Below are 22,031 nucleotides of genomic sequence, written 5' to 3'. Positions count from 1 at the left end.
TGTTAAGAACTTAGGTCAGTAAAGGAAACTGCAGGCAGCAGTTATGTGATTTGCACCTCTCAAAGAGAAGAAAGAGGGACAAAGTTCTCAAATATAATTAGCGTAATTGAGTCCTACAGTGTACTTATCCATTGCTTCATAGCGGAAGAGAGGGGGGGGGGGGAACAGAGCATTTGGTGGAGCCACTTACATCAGCATAGCTCGGGTGAAATAATGGAACGGTTGGTTGCGACAGAATAAGCTCTTCATAGCAGAAAGCTGCGGCCTTTGTATTGGATCAATAATTAATCAGTTTTGGAGGGTCCATTTTTAGTCATTTCCTTTCCATTTCTTTTATTTGGTTTTTAAGTAAATGGATATATGTGGTTTTTGTGGATAATCCATATAAATCCATTTAGTTTAATGGTTTTATTTTGATTAACCATTTAAAATCAATACTATAAATGGATAATCCAAATCCATTTATTTATGGATTATATGGATGGATAAATGGATCTCAATCCAAATTGCCACCTCTAGTTTTATTGTTGCTAAATAAGGGTATGGCGTTCCCGTTTGATCTGTTTGTTAATGTTATTTCTTGTTATCCTAATATTGGAATATTATGCAAGAATCTTGTATTGAATTTTATTTTCTAATTAATATAAAAGGTCATGTAAATCTGTTGGAGAGTATTCTCATCAATTCTTATCTAATAGATGCAGATATTAATATATGAACAAAAAAATCCGATAGAAAATATTTCGATTGGAAAATCATCAAAAATTTATCGTGAAAAAAGGGCTGGGACAGGATCAATACTAAGAGTAATAAAAGTACTGAGATTGGTACTTATTCTGGTAAGGACAAAAGGGAAGAAGGCTGAGCTTGAATTGGACAATTTTAAGAGCTGTCTTGTTGACACCATCTCTTATGGCGATGTGCTTAATCTTTGTCCAAATGACTCTTACCAAAAACTAAAACCAGAACTCCCAACAAGCTCTTAATACCATAAGTTGCAGAGAAGCCACAATTGCATCAAATATGAAACAAGATTTCTACTGAATCGAGTCATCTACCAGGTGATACTGATTCATCAAGTGGTACAAAGCTATTGATTGATTGAGTTATACGAGTTACCAATACCAGCAAAGTAAACGACTGGGACAGGTCAATCCTAGAGAACCGAATAAAAGTTTGCCTTCCAAGTTGAAAGAAAGAGCTGGCAGCATCTTTTCTAAATTTGTGAACCAAATTTCGTCAAGAATAATACATCATTTATTTGTCATTACACAAGAATATTTCCAAAATTTTAATCAAAACAAAGGTAGAGATCAGGAAATATGCTTGCTAAAATTACATGCTGCAACTTGCAACTACCTAAATCTAAGGTCAAAAAATCATTCTCAATGGAGAAAAAACATTTCATTTACTCATAATCCAAGCCATCATCACCATCCTCAAACTCTACTTCAGCATCATTAGACCCACCAAGAAGGGAGATAAAGACCAATACTGCAACAAGTTGGGTTACCAAAAAATATTTTGCTCTCCTCTTGAACTTCTTCTCTTCCTCTGTCTTTTCCCTCTTAGGTTTACTCTTAGGATTCGATTCTACATTTTTTCAACAAAAGCAGCATCAATAAAAGGTCAACAGTTTAAATCATAATGAACATGTGGTCAACGTATTTTCAGCACATACAGCAGCCAACAAGAAGGCCAAAACATTAAATACCAAGGAGAATACAAATTCCAATTAAACGGTCCACGGCTGCTGATTTCATGTTACTGGACATCGATATGACCATTATCTAACTAGGATACTATGATACACTGAAAATAGCACTTAGCAGTCAACAGTGTCAATATCTTCGCTAAATGTTCATTGCAAACTCATGCACTAATGTCCAGACTTCCAGGAGCTATATTAAATATGATATTCGCCTATGGCCATTGTTCTGATGTATACCAAAAGCAACAAGGAAAAATAGCCTTCCAGTCACATCGAAATTATGTAGCAATGTGCTGGCTTATAAGATTGTTAGCATATCTGACAGCAGACAAAGGATATGGAGGTTGGCCTCCTCATTTTTAAAGGCATTAATCCATTACTTCTAAAGCCCTAATTGACATAAAAGGCAAGCTTCTCACTACATCAAATGAAATCCATATGCAGAGAAAAACAAAAAAAAAATTTGAGCATCTAGACATTTTCCCAAAAGGAGACAAGAAATGAGGCTCAATTACCCTGTATTACTGCACCATCACATTGAAATCGGAAGGACTCACCTTCGCATTAAGCAAAATTCCCTGGTTAAATCTAATTTTTACATAGTTCTTACCAGCTGCATTTGATTTTGCTCAGTGAGATTGCAACTAAATAGAAATACATAAAACCATCCACAATGAAATTAAGCTATGCTGGTACACGCATGTTCAAGATAAAAACTTCAAATACTTTGAGGTTCTTGAATGAATTACGTTCTTGGAAAACAAGTTTTAGCATAGCAAATTAAAGCAGAATTGTGGAAAAAGAAGACAAGAAAGTCCAATGTGGTGCATGGCAAGAATAAACTATTCCAATCTCTGGACAAACATTGATGTAATGCTTTGAGCCTTTCATTGTTTATGCTAAACGGTAACAAGAAAGTCAAACGTGTATGAACTTCTTTAAACTGTGGACAAAAGGATGATGTAACACATTTCAGACTTATCTTGTTCTACTATGATCACTAACTTACGATGCTTCCCATTACACAAATTCAATTACACTAAGTGAGAAGAAAATCGTGAGTGATCTAACAAAACATAAAGTTTTACAAGCCTTGTTTGAATTATCAGACTTATAAGCCAAACAATTGTTAAACGTCAAAGTTCAGCTAGTCTGGGCTGAAAGATAATGTCATCCACCCCTTGGCTCTCCCTACCAACCAAAAAAAAAAAAAAGAATATCTCCAGAACACAGAATTTAAGTGAAGGATAAAATTTGTGGTGTCTTTATACCGTTGCTTCCATGGCAGAATATTATAACAATCCAACAAATAGCACACAGAATCCAATTAATGATTTATCTGTATACAAAGTACCCATGAGCACCTAACTTAACATATACCTCCATCACACATAATCACTACGGTTTAGAGAAATTCAGTTCATTATGAGTATCAGTTTCTTGTTTCCAAAAGAACATTAAAATGAGCCAATCAAAATAAATCAGAACTTACCATGATACTAATTAGGAATAAAATCATCTCAAGGATAAAAGGGAAAGTAGAACACACTCAACAACGGCTAAAAACAAATAGTAATCTACAATTAGTTGTAGTTTAAGCTTTCTTCTAGAGGTATTGATTGCAGCAGCTGGATCAATAAGAAGTTTCCAGGGATCATTAGCAGCATGGACTAATTAAAAACATATGCCTAGTAAGATGTAAGGTGTTACCATTGCAGATAAACCAAGGAAAAACTACACACAAGCAAGAGACCTAAGACTTACTCCAATTTGAAGGACCTCTCTTAGGCACTGAGGAGGAGGGATCAGACCGAGATGGCGAGACAGAAGATGAAGAAGAATCAGCATCTACAAACTCCGCTTTTAGATTTTCTGCATATCTAACAAGATTAGCATGATCCAAAAGCTTACTTCGCAGTACTGACGTCTCCTGTTTGCATGCAAGTAAAGCTAGGTGAGATTAGAAAGTCAGAAAACAAATCATCAAGACTTCTAATTGGAATTCATGCCTGAATCGTATTCCTCACTTGATCAATCTCACATGCCACTAATCGTCTTTCATTTTTCTTTGAAGCTATTTCACATCAATTTGCAGAATAGTGACCAAAAAATGTGATCAGAGCAGAGGAAATACTAGTCCAATAAATGGTTTCACAGTTCTTTGAAGAAGCAAATAAGACACTTTTACCCTATCCTCTTGAACATGAAGCAAAACAAGCATAGAAAAAGGAAAGGAATATATTTCGCCTAAAATGTAAAAGTTCACCATCTCTTTACTTTGACATTCAATGCAGGGCATGAAGGAGCAATTTCTAGAAGAAAAAGTTACATGCTAACTCTACATTCATAATAAAAATAGATATCACTACGGAATCAGGCACGTCTAATCATTCGAAGAAATGTCCAGCCACTTCATCAAGAAGAATACCAAGTTCATATGATATGATTTGCCAATATTCAACAAAATAAATGAAAATAAGAACTCGCTTGACAAGGATGCCCCAGAGCAACAGAAGATCAAGCTAGGTATAGAAATCCCCTTTTTTTCCCTGCTAAATGCAACCAAATGCATTTATACTGGAAGTCAACATCAGATGACTTTCACTCTCCTCAATATACAACTGTCCAATTTATTGATGCATTTGTTCAAAGATGTGTTCACGTGTTATTTGCTAGTCGTGCTTCAGCAACTACATTTTCAAAGGCTGTCACGAAATTACCATTTAACAGCATTAATTACATTTAAACTACTTCATTAATTTCCGTTGTATTGAAGGTCCTATTCACAAGCAACTGATATACAAATTTTCAAGTTATTTAATAGAAACCAAAATTTGTTCTCTTCGTATTGGTTCTTTGCCTAAACAAGAACCAAAAAATCGTCTATAGATTGGAAGAACTTGCCCTTCTGCGGAATTAATTGTGTTTTGGTTTTAATCATAGTTTTGTTTCCAAATTGCAGAGCCAATTTTAGGTTATGTCATCAAAAAGAGGTGCTGAGACTTGATTATGTGTAACAGAATATCTCTGGAAACTGACTATGATTCAAAAGCAATTCATAAGCATTTTATTCCCTTGAACACTGTATGATGTAAGTTTTTTAAAGTCTAGCCTCAAATGGTTGATATACGTCACAACCAACTTCCACTTTAAATTTTTCAATCTAAATGATTTCCAGGCTAAACAGAGCATGTTATTTTGGACAGAATACCTCGTCAAACGTCAAGGCTTGAATGTTTTTGGAGGGTTTCATATTAGGAAAATAAATTCAGAATTGTGCGAACTCAGTAAGAGATACATGAAAATTATGCTCTAATTTCTAACATCCTGAGTACTCAACTAAATTCAAATCCAAACCCTGGGGTAAGAACCTACCTCCTAATCCCAATCAAAAGACGTATGCGACGGGGTTGTGCCCAGGAAAGGCAATCAAAATGTGTTATGGCCTCGAAATCTTGAAAAATGTGGTGCTTAAGCTAGGTAAACAAGTGGATATTCACTAGTTTATTTATACAGAACTCTAACAACCATTGTTCAACTGAACAAAAAACTAGCTTTCTACGTGACTTAGTACAAATGCAAACCTCAAGAAATCATTCACCTTATGCCAGAATGATCTAAGAAAACAACACGAACACTAAAAAAACCCTAGCTTATTACAATATTAATTAGATTCCCACTGGCCACTCAGAAAATTTTGCATCCAGGTGCAAAGTTTATTCAGACTCCTAGAGTAGCTATCCATTCATTTCAGTAATAGCCAGAGTCACCTGATAGTAACAGCTATGTTTGAAACTTGCGAGGATCAGTTTTGAGTTAAAAATCATATACGACATATTCCAAAGCCATTAATCTTCACTCAAAAGCTTAACGTCCTATGGTATATACTAAGAAAAGAGGGGAAAACAGCACTTTCTGACAGAAGTTGCATATGGGTCAGGCCTATCTACAGGACAATGCACTAATCCAGGGTCCACTTCAATCAAACCATGAAACAAACTATATTCAAGATTTATGCAACCATTAAATTTTGCATGAATATCAAAATCTCTTTTGCGCTTTTCAATTTTTTCTTTAATTTCTTTTTTCTTTTTAAAAGAATGTGTGTGATATAATTCCCAAGGAGGAAAAAAGTCCATAGTTGTTGGAATGGGTAAATACAGATAAAACCAGAGTCCAAAAAGCAAGTCCAATTTTTTGGTGGTACTGATCATTCAACGAAAAGAGAAAACGGCATGCCACAGATTTAATGCTGCAGCAAATTAAAGTGAGCTTGAAAATAGATCAGCATGTAATAAGTTGCAAGGAGGCCTTAGTCTAATGGCTAAGGGTTGAGATCTCAGGACCTAGAGATTCTAGGTTCAAATCCCCTTTCCCCCTCCCCACTTCTTAAATCCCACCCCTTCCATGCTGGAAAATTTTTTTTTTCATTGTAATAAGTTGCAAAATTACTCACAGGTAACGCATGAAGTGTGAAAAGCGCATGACCAAGAAATATGGCATCCAGACTTGTAGGCCTACATTAGAGAAGAAACTTAAGATCTCAAATGAAAACGAATATCAGAAAGTAAACAGCAAGAGAATTTATTATATCTGACAAATTCCAGATCAACAAAAGATAAAACTATGTGATCTTAAGAAATTACCTGTTCTCAAAGAAAAAAGATTGTTCACCTAACCTAGTTGACAAAGCATTATAAGCAGTCGCAGCTCTCCTATAGATCTGGCCAGGGAAAAAATCACAATAAACTTCTAATTTTGAACAAGTTTAAATATCGGATTCTAGCATTGTTGAATCCAACAAAAGAAAAAAGGGAAAGTCATTCACCTCCTCTTCCCTTCTCTCAGCATTCCCTTTAGTTATTCCGAGTAGTTGTTTCACCATATGAATTTGCTTAAAGTATAAACACTTTCCTATAGGCCACGGGAGATCAGAATAATATATCTTCTGTGCTGAACTTCCATCAGACCCGACCCAAAGCTCATACATGACAGCTTCAGCAAGCCATGATTCCACCATTGCTTTTGTTGATACCCATTCAGGGATACCAGAGACATCGGAGTCCAAATCAACAGTTTGCTCATCCTTTAAACTCTGGATAACTCCACCTTTTTCATTGTTATAGACCACGTGACTACCGAATTCAACGTAAGGTATTTGATCTGCAAATATTAACCAACTTACCATGTTGTAATAGCCATAGAAATATCAGGATTTGTTCACAAAAGCTATTACAAAAGAAGATAAACCAACTCAAGCTGAAACAATACACCAACAAATGAAGGTAACTTATATTCTCCTCAAGCTAACCCTTCCTTCCCCTCATTTTTCCAGAATACCTTCATGCCTATTCTGGGCTTTCCCTAATTGCATAGGAAAAGACAGATGATGAGGACACAAATGATAAATAAATGTGTTAAATGTCTACTACAAATAAGACCAGGCAGAAGCCATCAAATCCTCTGTTTTCTAAATTATGCTTCACATTCCAAATTATGCTTCATATAAGGCCAATCCAAGGTTGACCAACAGCAGATGTTTTCAGACATGTAAACCCAGTTTTTACATATCTAAAGAGGTTTCCTACTAAAAATGCATCAAAACAATATCAGAACTATTCAAAACCCCCGACTTGAACGACAAAATTCAGCACAATTATCCCATCACAACCACGAACTCTACTAAACGGAACCCATTCGATATGGGGGAAAAAACTGCCGCAGACAAAAAGTGCATATAGGGAAAACAGAATACTTTAATCAATTGCAAGCCACCACCAAAAACGCAATTTACCAAAACATACAAATACACTAAGCAATGTACTTATCAACATTGAGTAGCACCTTATTCTTAGAATGTACCACCAAGGCCACCAACTAATGAAAAATTACAAGGAAAGCATGAAACTTGCAGCTATCCAACAAAATTACAAAATCAACTAATACCTTATGCTGCAAAAGTTGTACGTTGCCTCCCAAAAAAATTCTACACACCCAATCTAACTCTAATAAGAAGGAAAAAAAACCAGAAACCCAGAAACCAACCGTAAAAAGGGGCAAAAAGCTACAACAAACAGCTAACTTTCACCAAAATATACAATCTATCGTAGAAAATCACCTGCCTCTATTGAGTAGCACCTTAGGCTTAAAATCTCGCTCCTAATACCACAAACTAAATTCAACTAAATAGCACATTTATCAGCACAATACCGAGAAGAACAAAACTTGCAGCTATTACATAATAAGACAACCACAAAAGCAGTACTTTAAGCAATAAAAGTGGTACTTTTAGACCAATAAAGAAAATATTTATCAATTCAGATAGATACAGTACCAGAATCAGGATAGATGAGATTGTATTCAACATCAAAAGGGAGTTGAGCGAATCTGAGATAAATATAAACGGGTAAACAAGTCGGGCATGCGGTGGGTAGTCCGAAACAGGGCTTCCGTGTCACTAGCGTTAGCTTTTCTCCGTTCTTCACTTCTTCCATTGTCAATTAGAACTAGGACGCAATAGATATATTTACAGAAAGCAAGAAAGAGGGATTGAATTGAGTTTTGAATTTGGAGGAGAAAGAAGGCGGAAGGAGATGGCTGACTGTAAAACCCTAGGGGTTTTGCTGGAGCCACCGGTGACTGTGAGTAAATGTAGGCCTGCCCGGCCCAGATTCGCTAATTTTTTCCAAATATGAGTTTAAATATAATTTCGTTTACCTGACTCGAATCGGGATTCGTTTTTTCTAATAAAAAAGCAGGTCAAATATGAAATATTGAATTCTAACTCGTATTTGACTCAAACTATTTAAATAAATTAATAATTATAAAATATATATAATTATTAATACAATAATACTTATTATTATAATAATATATACTTATTATTATACAATAATACTATAATAATATATACACTTACTAATACAATAAGAGTAAATTTTATATATACTGTCAATGTATACAGAATCACGGTTGGAAGGGTGACACATGAGCAAATTTTAAATTTCAAATTTTATACATGTGTCATATATCTAATGGTAATAATGTATACACTAATAGTGTATATAAGATTAATCCATACAATAATACTTATTATATAATAAATTAATAATTATCAAATATATATACTTATTATAAAATTCGATTCATATACGACCCATCTCGTATCCAGGACCCATACAGTCCGGATTTGGAAGATCAAGTGTAAGACCTGTTGGGTATACGGTTGAATCCGAAACATGTCTATTAAAACTAGTTTAGGTCTGAAATGTTCAATTTCGATTCGTACCCAACCCATTAATAAGTCTAGGTAAATGAGTGGGGAAGATTTTGGAACAGGTTGGAGACTTTAAAAGAGCGGTGATGATATGAGAATTCATTCAATAAAAAAATAATAAGGAAAAAGAAGCCCAAATTCAAAAGTTTCACAAATATAACTTTGTTTTGATTATTGTTTGACCAAATTACCTAGGGTTAAATATTGTACACAAAAGCCCCAAATTTGGTTTAGCCAAAATTCAGGAAAGTCTCAATAGGTCAGTACAAGTTGGTTCAATTGGTAAGAACCGGTCACTTCTTCACAAAAGGTCTTGTGTTCAAATTCTATTGTCGATGTGAGAGTTGTATTGGTGAACAATTAGTAAGAAGGTCCGTAGATGACCGATGGTTTCGGAGAGATACCCTGACCCTGACTCGTAGTGGTGATTAGAATTGACCCCACCCAAACTATTTCCTACCAAAGAAAAAGGGAAAGCCCCAGCAATTCAAAAACCTTCCAAAGAACCCCTAAGACTAAATTAAAATATATGAAAAGCACCCAAATTATCAAATAAAGGTAGAAATATCTATTATGTTGCATTGCCGCTCCTTATGTTTTTATTTCTTGTTTGTTTTATTTCTATTTTTTATTTTTTTAGGCCAAAAAATAATATTTTATTGATAATAAGGAAACACAACATACATATAATGAGAAAATCTCAAAACTAAACAAAACTAGCCAAAAACTAATAACCAATGAACATTATACAAGTCACTGATATAATGGGTTTATCAAAAGTTTGGCGGGTTAACACAAGATTTCTAAAACTATTTGTAAGTTTAACAAAAACTTTGTAGGTCAAAGCGAAATTTATAAAATTTGCCTTATTCATGAACCGGCAGTGGGAGTGGATTGGGCCGCATAGTCGCAAGCTATCATTGTTGGTGGCAAAATTTAGGGAAATTTGCACCTGAAAACTACCAATTTGTTGGATAGATCATAACTTTCATGTCTAATTTAGCAAAAAAAAACTACAAATTTGCACAACTTTTTTGTTATTTCCCTTGCATCCACACACTGACCAAGTGTTCTGGACACAATCACCCTAGGCTAAAATTAAAATTTGCCATAAATATTAGAGTAAATCTTATATACACTGTCAGTGTATACACTATCATGGTTGAATGAATGACACATGGGCAAAATTTTGATTCCAAATTCAAATTTTGCACATGTGTCATATATCTAACGGTGTTTGTATATACATTGATAGTGTATATAAGATTAATCCTAAATATTAAAGATAGAAAATGACTATTGAATGGATTAGTCAAACATTTTCAACAGTCATTATCATCCTCTTGAATGGATTAGCCAATTTCTAACCTTGTAACTAGGGATGCTGTTGAGTCGAGCTCGAGCTCGAGCTCGAGCTTGAGCTCGAACACGCCCCTGACTCCAACTTGAACTCTCACTGTAGCTGTAAAAAACTCGAGCTCGACTTGTATAATATTCGAGCTCGAGTACTCAACTTGAGTTCGAAAAATGAGCTCGAAAACCTGTGTTATCCAGATCATAATTCAGCAAAAACTGAGTGCGAAAAACATGTGCTTTCCTTCAGCAAAATAGCAACTCATATTAAAACATGCATTTTGTTTCATTTCAACACGAATGCCAACCATGTGATTCTAGCACTTTAAAATCCACAATGACTAGTTAACATGATAGTTTCTCAATAGCCAAAATAGCCATGCAAGCAAAAGAATTAGAGAACTTGATCTTAATAGAATTTAGGCATAACACGCTGAATGTACAGATTTGAGATCAAGTTCTCTATACAACATTCTATCAAAATAACTCATGTATAGATTTTAGTCAAATACAAGTTGGCAGCAGCTATACAATTTCACTTGAGCGAAAAAAAGAAGTCACCAGATTTAGCAAAAACTATACAGATTTGAAACAAGTCATTTGAGGTGTTAACTGCATAGAGTCCAGACTCCAAAATTCCAAGTTTCTAACACCCATTGCCAACCAAAAATTAAAGTCCCATCAAATATCACCAAAGACAAAAAATAAATCAAATTAAGGTACAAAGTTATTGAGAACTATAAATAACCACAATGCCAAACTTGATTCAAAATGAGCCCTTTGCAATAAACCTTCAAACCTTGGGCAATTCAATTTCTTTGATTATTTTAGCTTGCTATATTTGCAATAAAAACCACCCAAGGCAAATAATTTAGAAATAAAAGAAGTCGTAACTTGTCGAACTTGGCCACAAAAATTGAATGATAAAACAATAAAACTTACTTTCACTTTCTTTGAGATTCCGTGAAACTTTCTACACTAGTCCCCTGCACACAATGACACCTAAACTATATCTGGATGAAGGGAAGCACGATAGCTATCACTAACTCAAGTTTTGGCACTAAATGTGGCCCCAGATGTCACTATAGTTACCGGAATAGCCAAGATGTCAACCGCCATTTCGGATAATATTGGACACGCAATCCTATTGCTTTTCCACCATTCCAAGCAATCATCAGCAGCTGGGTTGGAACCTATTTTTAGTCAAGCCTTTTCTAAATAATCCACCAATTCAGATTTCTGTGGCTCAGTAGTCTCCATTTCATCACAGTACTTAACAAATTCAATTCATTTAGAACAAGATGCTGCATTTTTTGTGGCTCTTCTGAAGCACAAGTTTGGACTGCATTTTCTTTTCCAACTGCATTCAAATCTACATACTCATATAAAGCTCAAATAAGGCTTTCTTCACATTGGAAATATGTTCTTGTGCCTGAAAAGATGGAAACATTTGAGGGAAGGCGAACTCTACAACTCATTTTCGGCCTTGGATCTAAAATGGCAGCAATAACCATTAACAAATTGCATTCGCCCCAATATTTTTCAAACTTGGCCTTCATCTTTTCAACCATAGCTCGGATGAAGCCATCTTCATCATTCACTCGAGAATCTAAGAATTTCTTAATTTTCACAACCTCTTGGAGGAACAAATTGCTCGTAGGATATTCACTCCTAGTTATTACATGCGTGCTACCCAAAATTTCTCTAACACAAAGCACACTTTTTTTGCTTTTTCCCAATCCTCATGAGCTGGACAGGAATCATAGGGTGGCTCTCTATCTTGAAAACGAGGAAAAACATCTTTGAATTTCATAGCATAGCTTAGCATTTCAAAGGTGGCATTCCATCTTGTGCGACAATCATAAAGCAACTTTTTCCCCAATATTTGAAGTTGTTGTGCAATATCAGTGAACGACAATAATATGGTCTCTGAGCGATTCACAAAATCAATGTTGTCCCTAATTTTGTTTACAATATCCACGATCTCAGAAAAGGCCAACTCAAACAATAAGATTCAAGATATGTGCATAGCATCGAACATGGAATAACTTGCCTCCACCTAATAGCTTCTTCGATCTACTAAAATTATCCCGCAAAACTCTAATAACCACATCATCGGGCATAGTATTGTCAATTGAAATTCTGTGTATCTTCTGCTCGATACCCCAATTCTTCACACACTTGAAGAGTGAAGCAGTAATCTCAACCCCTCGTCTAGGAGGTGGTATGTGAACAAAGTTGAGCACTCTTTTTTGTAGCTTCCAATCCGAATCAATCGAATAGCTGGTGATAACCATATACTCATCTTTTAATTTTTGGATTTCCAAAAATCGGTTATGAGGCTCATTTTTTTCACATTTCTCAACTTGGTTTTTAGCTTCTTTTTCTCAAGTTCATAGATTGCCACACAATCATTTTTTGCTACTCCTGTAGTGATCCTCTGCCACTCGGGCATGCCACACTTTAGGAAAATATTCAAACCTTCTTCTTCTAGTATGGTGAAGGGATGTTCGTGCATCAAAATCCAATGTGCAATTGCTTCTTTCATTTTCTCCATATCAAATTTCTCGGTATGCAAAGGTGGTACAGTAGAAAATGCCTCATCAGCAGGCTAAAAGTTTAGTTTCGTTTGTTGTGCAGCTTGTCTTAAACTTGCTTTTTCTAGTTGGACATGAATTCCGGTGCTGCCACATGCTAGATGTTTGCTTTGATTTACTGCTAGATAGCTTTTTATTGCAGTAACCGCAAATGGTATAGTAATTGCCATTTTCTTCATATTCCTTGAAGTCCTCCCAAGCTTTAGAAGTTATATTTCGTTTTGGAATATGGAATTCATCATCTTCATCTAATTTACCTTTTTCTCCTTCTATATTGTTATCCTCAGCAGCCATAGCTTGTTGTCTTTCTTGTATATTACCCAAAGGAGTACTTTGTGTAATCCGATTAGTCATCATGTTTGTTGGATTCATCGTTGACTCATTGGAGGCATACATTGTGAGAGCCCAAAAATTATTTTTGTCATCCATGATTTCATCTAGAATTTGAATGTGTTGCAATTTGCATGATATGATTTACTTTCCATGTTTGCTTGTTTCATGTGATTAGATGACTTGAATGCACCCTCAATTAATGTAAGATATCTTGCTTAACCACAAAACATTTTGTCTAGAAATGGCAACATTTTTTTTGACTAGAAATTTTCTTTAGTCTAATTCCTTGCCTCCATTTTTGATCAAGAGAAAATTTGTCCAAAATGGCTTACAAAAGTTGACCAAGTCAAAACTTCATTCCTTCTTGTTTCTTTCTTTTAACTTAACCGAGAGAGAGAGAGTAGAGAGAAACCTTCATTCTTTTGTCCCCACAAACAGCCGAGAGAGAGAGTTAGAAAGAAACCCATTTCCTTCTCCTCCTTTGCTTTCTAAAAACCAATGGAAAACCACAAGATTTAACCATGGGCTTTCTTCATTTTTCAACCATTAACATCAGCCAAGAAACAAAGAAAATTAGCCAAAGTCTTCCTCTTGTTTTGCTCCACTTTAGCCGAGAGAGAGAGAAGAGAGTTGAGAGCAAGAAAACTCCATCTTCTTCTTCCTATCATCAGCCGAGAACCAAGGCTGATTCAGCCATAGAAATTTCACAAAAATTCCCCTATTTCTTCAAGCTTAAACCGTGAGTGAGAGAGTCAAGAGAGTAGAAAGGATCCAGCTATGTTGGAGGGGAGAAAACAGAGGAAAGCCGGTGCATTTCACCCTTGAGGAACCGAAGGAGAAGCAAGTAAGCCGTCTGCATTTTTTCTTCAGCTTTGATTTGTGAGGAAAAAGGGAGGTAACAATTGCTATAAAACCTCTCATTTTCTATTACTCTTGAGTACTCTAGTTGTATGTTAAATTTAAGCCAAAAGGTAGGAGTTTATTGGAAGAAAAATGTACTTTTCTAAGCTATAGGTTACTGGAATTTTAATTTAGTGACATGTGCTAATGGTTTTGATTTCCAGTTTTGTATTTGGAACTTTGATGGGTTTCCTTGCTAAGAACTCAGGTCATATGTCTCATCTTATGTTAAAAATGATATATGGTGTATTTGCCATGGAAATGAGTGAGAAGTTAGTGGCTTGGATGAAAGAAATTTTGAAGGAACCTAGTTGGGAAAAAAATCCGTGGGCTGACCGATTGCATAAAGCTACGATTTCATGTTTTATATCATGACAACCATGTATATAGAAGTTGGTATGTTTATATGGTTGAATCATAGTTTCATTGATTTCGCTGAAAATTTGTCTAAGAAAGCTTGAAATTTCGGGTGACAGTCACCCCTAGACAGTTTTAGTAAAATGATCATAATTTAGTGTGAAAAAATCAAAATTGAGTGCTGTCAATTGCGTTTGAAACTAGACTCAGAGAGCTTTCTAACGGTATAAAATTTGAGCTGTGGTTCATTTTATATACACACCAGAAAATCAGCAAATTTGACTGAAAATTCTTCTCTGCACAAGTAAAAAACTGGAATGTTGTAGTAGCTTGTGGCTCAATTTGGACCAATTTGTGAACTGAATCTCTTTAAGGTGTCTTCTGAGGATTGTTAGTACTTGGAGTCTAATTTTTAACGGGACAAGTTATATGATTTTTTGATAATTATAACTCAAGTTATGATTTTTCAAAGGAGTGATGCTTGCTGGAAATTTTGTTATAGTCTAGGGCAGGAAAGAGTTTTTTTTTTCTTTGCAGTTTTCCTCCTTAAATCTTGGCTGCAAAATTTCACATTGAGATTCAATATACTTCATAACACCATAGTCATCATATGCCTACTGAATTAGAGTGAAAATAAAGCATTTTTTATGGGAAAATTTCATTTCTTCGTGTTACCAATGTGCTGGAATTTTCCAGTTTGGACCAAGAGAGAAAGATGATGAGATTTTTCAACTTTTCCATAACTTTTGGCTGCAAAATTTCATGTGTGCTATTAATCTCCCTTTATAATACAATAATATTGACATGTATGTGGGTTCTAAGGAGAAACTTGAGTTTTAAGATTGTTATTTTTGTTGGAATTCCTCTAGTTTTGGTCAAGAGAGTAAGAAATGCAAGTGCAGCTCTTGTTTGCAAATTTTGGTTGAGACATGCTTTATTTCTGCTCATATGATACCTATTATATGTTCACCATTGAATCTAATGGAAATTTGATAACTTGGCTAGAGAAAAACTTGAAGAATTTGCTGGAAATTTACTTCTACTGGAAACATGAAATTTACTTATACTTAGAACTTGTTGCTTGATTGACATTTAATCTTGACGAGCTTGTTGACTACTTGAAATGCTAAGCTACTACTTGAAATGTAATCTTGACTACTTGATTGATTGGTTACCTGCTAGTGACGTGTTAAGCTTGTCTGACTTGCTTTTGGCTGGACAAGTGTGTACTTTATCACACTTGCCCTAATTTGACACTGTTTACAAGTGAAATGATGTTCATGTGCATGACTTGAAGTCGTTTGGGTATATTACCAGTAATGATTGAATATTGGATGAATAATAAAGGTTAAATACCTAGTTGACTGATACATGTTGGATTATTGCCATTGAATTCCTGATAGAGCTAAGTGCTACGTCCGAAATGGACGGGAGCCACCTCTAGCTACGTCCGAAGCTAAGTGCTACGTCCGAAATGGACGGGAGCTACCTCTAGAGTTCGAATATGGATTATTGCCATTGATTTCCTGACGAAGCTAAATGCTATGTTCAAGATGGACAGGAGCCACCTCTAGAGTCCGAATATGGATGATTGACCTTGAATAACTGAGTAGAGCTAAGTGTTGTGTGGGGCTAAGTGCCACTTGCGACGGGGGCCACCTCTAGAGCCTACGGGACCAAGTGCCACGTCAGACAGGAAGGCCACATCTAGAGCCCGTATGAGTCATTTCTAGAGTCCGTATCAGTCCCGTATCCTTTGAAATTGATGGTATTATGTGTTATTACTTGGTTGTTCATGCTTGCTCCATGAAATATGTGACTGAACCACTGTTAAATGATATCACTGGATATTTCTTATTACATGACAGATGTGATCATATCTTAATGCAACTTTTAGGATGCCTGTTAGTTAGCTTGCATGTTTTCTTGGAGCCTCACTGGGCGAAAGCTCAACCCTTTAGTTTGTTTTCCTTAATGGGGTTTGGCAACGTGGAATCGGGAAAAATAGACAGCTCAAGAGTTAACGTCTTGCTTTAAGTAACTTGTCATCTTAGTTATACTTAGTGATTTGATTAAGCGACTTAGATAGTTATCCGTTTGGTTGTATATATATGTCTGGACGATTTGAAATTTTGGATAGTGTATAATATATAATCATGGAGTTTTTATGTTTATTTTGGTGTTCATGTTATTAAAGTTGGGAATTTTTTTTTTTTTTTTGTTTTTCTGAGATTCATGAGTGAGTTCTGGCGAGAGTTGGCCAGGCGGTCCACCAAACCCTTTGATTCGCCTTAAGGGGAAGGTGGGTCATCACATACATTCGGCTGTCCAACATAAATGGAGTACATGAATCAATATTGGAAACTAGTGGGATAAAAGAAATCTCGGGTTGACTGTCCTTGTCTCAGGTTGGCATCAGTCCATAAACACCATGCAATCCAAGCTAAAGAAAGACAATGAATTTTCACATCAAGCCAAGGGAATGGGTTATGAATTGATGTGTTTTTTTGATTGACTGCTAATTAACATACTTATATTCAAGACACGGATGGACTCATAAGTAGTCATAACCAAAGGCATATGCATTCAACTAAGTTTAGTATCGAACACATATCAAATAAAATTGATCAAATTAGAAGAGAATCGGTAAAAGAAACATGCGTACATATACCATTAACCAAAAAAAAAAAGAAAACTAAAGGGGAAACAAAGGGAAAGAAATTAGTATCATCTGCACATCATAAGGAGGACAACTCAAGGCTCAAATGTGATGAAACCACGGTGAAGTTGACGAAACTACAACTAATGCCTAATAATGTGCTCAAGGTAGAGCCCATTTTATTGTTTCCCAAAATAATTTTGAATTAGCATTTCCAAATTACAATTTAGGGTTTATAATTAGGGATACTCGATGATTGGGGCTAAAAACTCTACCATCAAATCAATAGCAATAAAAGGAAGTTGAGCTTATTTCATATTCGTACCTTAGTTCTTTTTCACCCTTGACAGCTTCCCACGAGCTCAAGCTAAGGTAGTGCTCAAGAGCTCCAAGTTTATGGGCGACAGATGGGGCAACAAGCTAGTGACGGTCTTTGCAGTTCACCCTTGACTCTCTTTGCTACTAAGCTGCAACAAGCCAGCGACGGTCTTTGCCGGTGAAATTTCACACAGAAGTTGCAATGAGTCAGCGACGGGCCGGGGAGGCACAACTCCAGAGTTGGAAAGAGGAAGAAAGGCTCGATGGGGAGGTCTCTCTCTAGTCTCTAGTGAAAGAATTTAGATCTTTTCCTTCTTAATGTTTTCAAATTAAGTTGTCTAAAAAATAAGAAATAAGAATTATGATTTAGGGAATCCTAGCTTTGCCCACACAAATAAATAAAGGTGGTAGAATGGTTCATTGCAAATTTCATAAGTTGTTTACTTGCATTAGTAATTTCATATTTTATATATATATATTTAAATTTTTTATGAGATACTCGATAGAGCTCGACGAGCTTTCGAGTATCCAATTACAAGGTTCGAGCCCGACTCACTGCTATCATCGAGTAGCTCGAACCAAGCTACTGGCCGAGTAGTTCACAAGTTACTCGGGTCAGCTCCACCCTTACTTTTAACAAATTCACAGCCTGCTGTGCTACTATTACCTTCACAATTGATAGCTTAATTTCATCATCTCTTTAACATCCTTAGCTATAGACACAAACAAAAGCAACAATGATTTAATCCTTTCCTTTGTTCTCTTTTATAAAATCTGGATCTAAGCTAATGTTAAATGGCGATTCATGAGTTACAAATTTAATTTTCATACCAATTATTCACTGAAATTGGGATTTATTTGAACTTGATAGAGATGGTGGTGTTAGATCTAAAGAATAAAGAGGAGAAAAAAAAAGAAAAAGAAAAAGAAAATGAGGGATAAGAAGAGGCTTATGCATATTTGTAGTTGTCTATAAAAGAAGAAGAAAACCTAGGAAGAATAAGAAAAGAAAAGGAAGGGCGAAAGAAAAAAAGACATGACAAAATGTAAAGAAAATCCAAGAAGGAAAAGGAAAGGAAAGGAAAGGAAAAGGAAAGAAAAGGAAAGGAATAGAAAAGGAAAAAAAAGAAAGACAAACGAAAAAGGATTATGAAGTTATCAAATTAGTGTTCATAAGGTCATTTTATACTTGTCTATTAGACGAATGCACTTAGTATCTCCAATAATATGGATGGTTTCCATGTTCTAATTTATTTTAAAGTACAGGTGAATTCTTTGAGGATTTCTGAATGTCATGGGATGTTTTTTTGACTTTTGCTAAAACTACATGAGGGTTTTTATACTTGATCATGGGGATTAGATATCCTTTGACAAATTTGCTACTTGGATAATCAATCAAACCATTTCCATTCACATCATAACACAAGGTAATTTTTTGAACAAATTTTTTACTTGAACAATCAATCAACCGTTTCCATTCATATCACAACATAGGGTAATTTCTTGGAAGTGTGTGGCTCTTCGGTAGGGAGGTTGTGCCAGCCGCCAGGGAGGCATTTCAATCTTCGAAAGCGTAGAAGTTTTCTAGAGTTAACCCGGTCCGGCAACTAAGTGATTGAAGAAGACAGAGCTATATACCCTATCCTTCAATTGCTACATTGCTAGGTCAAAGTATCTCATTTGAAATCAGGGATAGAAGTATGGCTATGTTGAAGTATTTCATTTGGAATCGAGGATAAGAGCAGGTACCATGTTGAATCTAGTATCTCATTTGGAATTGAATCCATTTGTGACAGCCAAAATGATTGTTAGCTGCATTGTACTAAGGAATTTAAGTCAGGCCAAACACTATCCCTTACTGAATTTAAGCCAACCCAAACAAACTATCCCTTGATGAGAAGGCAGCACCATGCATCCAAGGTATGATCTCGATTTTAACAACCTTGAATACACCAACTAAGCAATGTAATAGACTAAAAACAACTAAAGTAATACAATTAGCCAAATGACTATCTAAATAGGATCCGGATGTTAAAATTTTTAGACAACCATGCAATACAATCAATGAATCAAATAGGACCCGATTTTAACCACTATGATAAGCCAACTAATGAATACAACTAGCGGTAGAATCGAATTTTAAAAACCTAATAACTAAGCAAATATAACAACCTAATTTGGAACTCGCACACTATCCCTTGCTAAGATGGCAGCACCACACACTATCCCTTACTGAATTTAAGTTAGTCTAAACACATTATCCCTTACTGAGATGGCAACACCCCTGCGTATATGTGTAATATTTTTTTTCTTCAGTAAGTTAGTCTTAACACACTATCCCTTACTGAGATGGAAGAACCCTTGCATATATGTGCAATAATTTTTTTTGGTAAATTGGAGGGTTGGAACCTGTTAACTACTTACAAGGCTGAGGGTGGCTAGCCAATCAAATCTTCATACAAAAGACCTCTTATCCCATCAAGTTGTTCTACAAAATCTTCGATCGAAACTCAGTCGTTAGCCCCACCTTAGCAAGTTTGTTTGCTACTCTGTTACCTTCTCTCCAAGAGCAAACTAGCCCGTACTCCTAGCCCGTACTCCCAAATTTTGTTTAAGTACTATTTCACTTTCCATATTGCATTTGCATAAGGGCTGTTGGTGCCATCCTTTATAACCAATAGTGTGCTAATTACGGAATCTATTTCTATCACCATTTTCCTATAGCCTTTATCGCAAGCTAGTTCTATTGCATGGACTAGGCTCCAAAGCTTAGCTACGTTATTGCTTGCTAAATCCCCTCAGCCAATTGCCATTGTCATATCTTCATATGTATAATATATGAAAGAATATGTGATATATGAACGTAAACATTACAATGATGATATGTGTAATATATGAAAGAAAAGATTACGTATTTGTACATTTGGATTGTTAGGTTGACAATTGAAGAGTAAAATTGCTGGCCAAAGGACATGAAATGTGAAATTATTTGGCAATGGAGTTTTTCAACAATGGACCTTGGTTGCTGAACAGTAACCTGAGGCCACTGGTCAACCATGCAATTATTAGTATTCATAAGAAGCATTTAACTAGGTAAGTGAAAACAAGAAGAAGATGGAGAAAATGCCTATGGGAACAAAAGCATTAGGGTCCACATTCCTCATGATCAAAGCAGAGTACACCTAATAATCCATTCGAGGTCTCTTCTTATACTAGCATGCTCAGCATCTTTTTGAGAGAGTATTTGAAAGAGGTAAAGAAGAGAGAGAATACAGGTGGCGAATGCAAAGGATAGTTCTCAAAGTTAGGATGGAGTTAGTGATGGTGAATGTAAAGGGTACTTCTCAAAAAATTAGGGTGGAATTAGTTAGTGAGTAGGCAGATAAATGGATATAACCAATGGCACCTTAGGCTGTTGGCCACTAAAAAAAACTTAGGTCTTTGTGAGGTAGGAGGTTAAGGGTTCAAATCTTGCGTCCTATCATTTTGCCACTAACACGACTTCTCCAAATCTATGCGGTGCATAGTGTGCACCCATATGGTTCGATGTGGTTCAATCCCATCACTTCCCCAATTGTCTATTTGGGCCCTTCCCCCTCTCAGAATAGGCTAGTATAGGAGTAGGAATAGAGTGGGATATGGCTAGTTCTTTTGCCGCAATCTTCTTTTTCCTTCACTCACCCTCCGTCTTCCTTCTCCATCTCCATCTTTGTCGTCAAGAAAACTAAACTCTTATGATTACGTTAAGTGTTGGAGTATGGTACATGAGTGGATCTCTATCTCTGTTGTCAAGAAAACTAAACTATTGTGATTAAGTGTTGGAGTGTGGTATACAAGTAAAAAGTAGGTATGATTGATAAGTTTCTAGAAAACTCTATTTTGGCAGCAATACAAATTATCAAACACAAAGTTATTTTGGTTTGACGATTTGGGTAAAGACAATTGGAACCAAGACGGAAGAAATATGGCACTATTTTAAAATTAGAATTAGAATATATGGGGTATAATATTGAATTTGGATGGGATAGAGTTTCCATTTTATTATAAATCTAATTATTAAGGAACCATTCATTTATTTTAGTGTCTACTAAGTATCTTTATCTTTGATGAGATAGAGTTCTAATTCCTCAAGAAACCATGTATATGTGTATGTATGTGTGTATATATTGTAAATATTTATATTTTGACCCATGCTGTGTAAGGGTTTATATTTTGACTAAGAGATTACCATAGTTTTGTAAAAATTTATTTGAAAAGAATTTTAAAAAGCTCAAAGTGGTGCTAATTTTAGAGCCAATTTCTACCTTAAATGTGTTAAATAAAAGCAAGAAAAAACATCTCCACAAATGAAAGGTTGGCAATGGCCGCACTCATCAACATAAAAAAAACTATGAAATTATTTAGAAAATTGTGTTTAAACACACACACACACACCTATATACACATATATTAAAATAACGTTGCACTCTTATACTTATTCAATTTCAGTTTTCTTTCCTATATGGCTGCTTGACAAAGTGAGTTTCT

General features: G+C 35.5%; 1 protein-coding gene across 1 annotated transcript; it reads right to left on the bottom strand.

Annotated features, from left to right (window-relative positions):
• Positions 1-1,229: 1,229 nt before the first annotated feature.
• LOC113775446 (mitochondrial outer membrane import complex protein METAXIN-like) lies at positions 1,230-8,361 on the bottom strand. The gene is made up of 6 exons (XM_027320330.1): positions 8,046-8,361; positions 6,540-6,874; positions 6,358-6,434; positions 6,168-6,228; positions 3,476-3,641; positions 1,230-1,593 (listed from the first exon to the last, which is right to left on the bottom strand). Exons 1-6 carry the CDS (start codon positions 8,203-8,205, stop codon positions 1,409-1,411), a joined length of 984 nt encoding a protein of 327 aa, XP_027176131.1. The 5' UTR covers positions 8,206-8,361; the 3' UTR covers positions 1,230-1,408.
• Between the last annotated feature and the right edge of the window lie 13,670 nt (positions 8,362-22,031).

The sequence above is a fragment of the Coffea eugenioides genome, chromosome 6 (assembly GCF_003713205.1).
Source record: "Coffea eugenioides isolate CCC68of chromosome 6, Ceug_1.0, whole genome shotgun sequence".
NCBI lineage: Eukaryota > Viridiplantae > Streptophyta > Magnoliopsida > Gentianales > Rubiaceae > Coffea > Coffea eugenioides.
This window is presented reverse-complemented; position numbering and strand designations above follow the sequence as displayed.

Excerpts from the sequence above, each read along its gene's own strand:
- LOC113775446 (XM_027320330.1), bottom strand. The coding sequence starts at position 8,205 with ATGGAAGAAGTGAAGAACGGAGAAAAGCTAACGCTAGTGACACGGAAG. Across the intron at positions 6,229-6,357 it reads TCTTTTTTCTTTGAGAACAG|GCCTACAAGTCTGGATGCCA; the intron begins GTAATTTCTTAA and ends TCTCTAATGTAG. Across the intron at positions 1,594-3,475 it reads GAGAGGTCCTTCAAATTGGA|AATCGAATCCTAAGAGTAAA; the intron begins GTAAGTCTTAGG and ends GAAAAAATGTAG.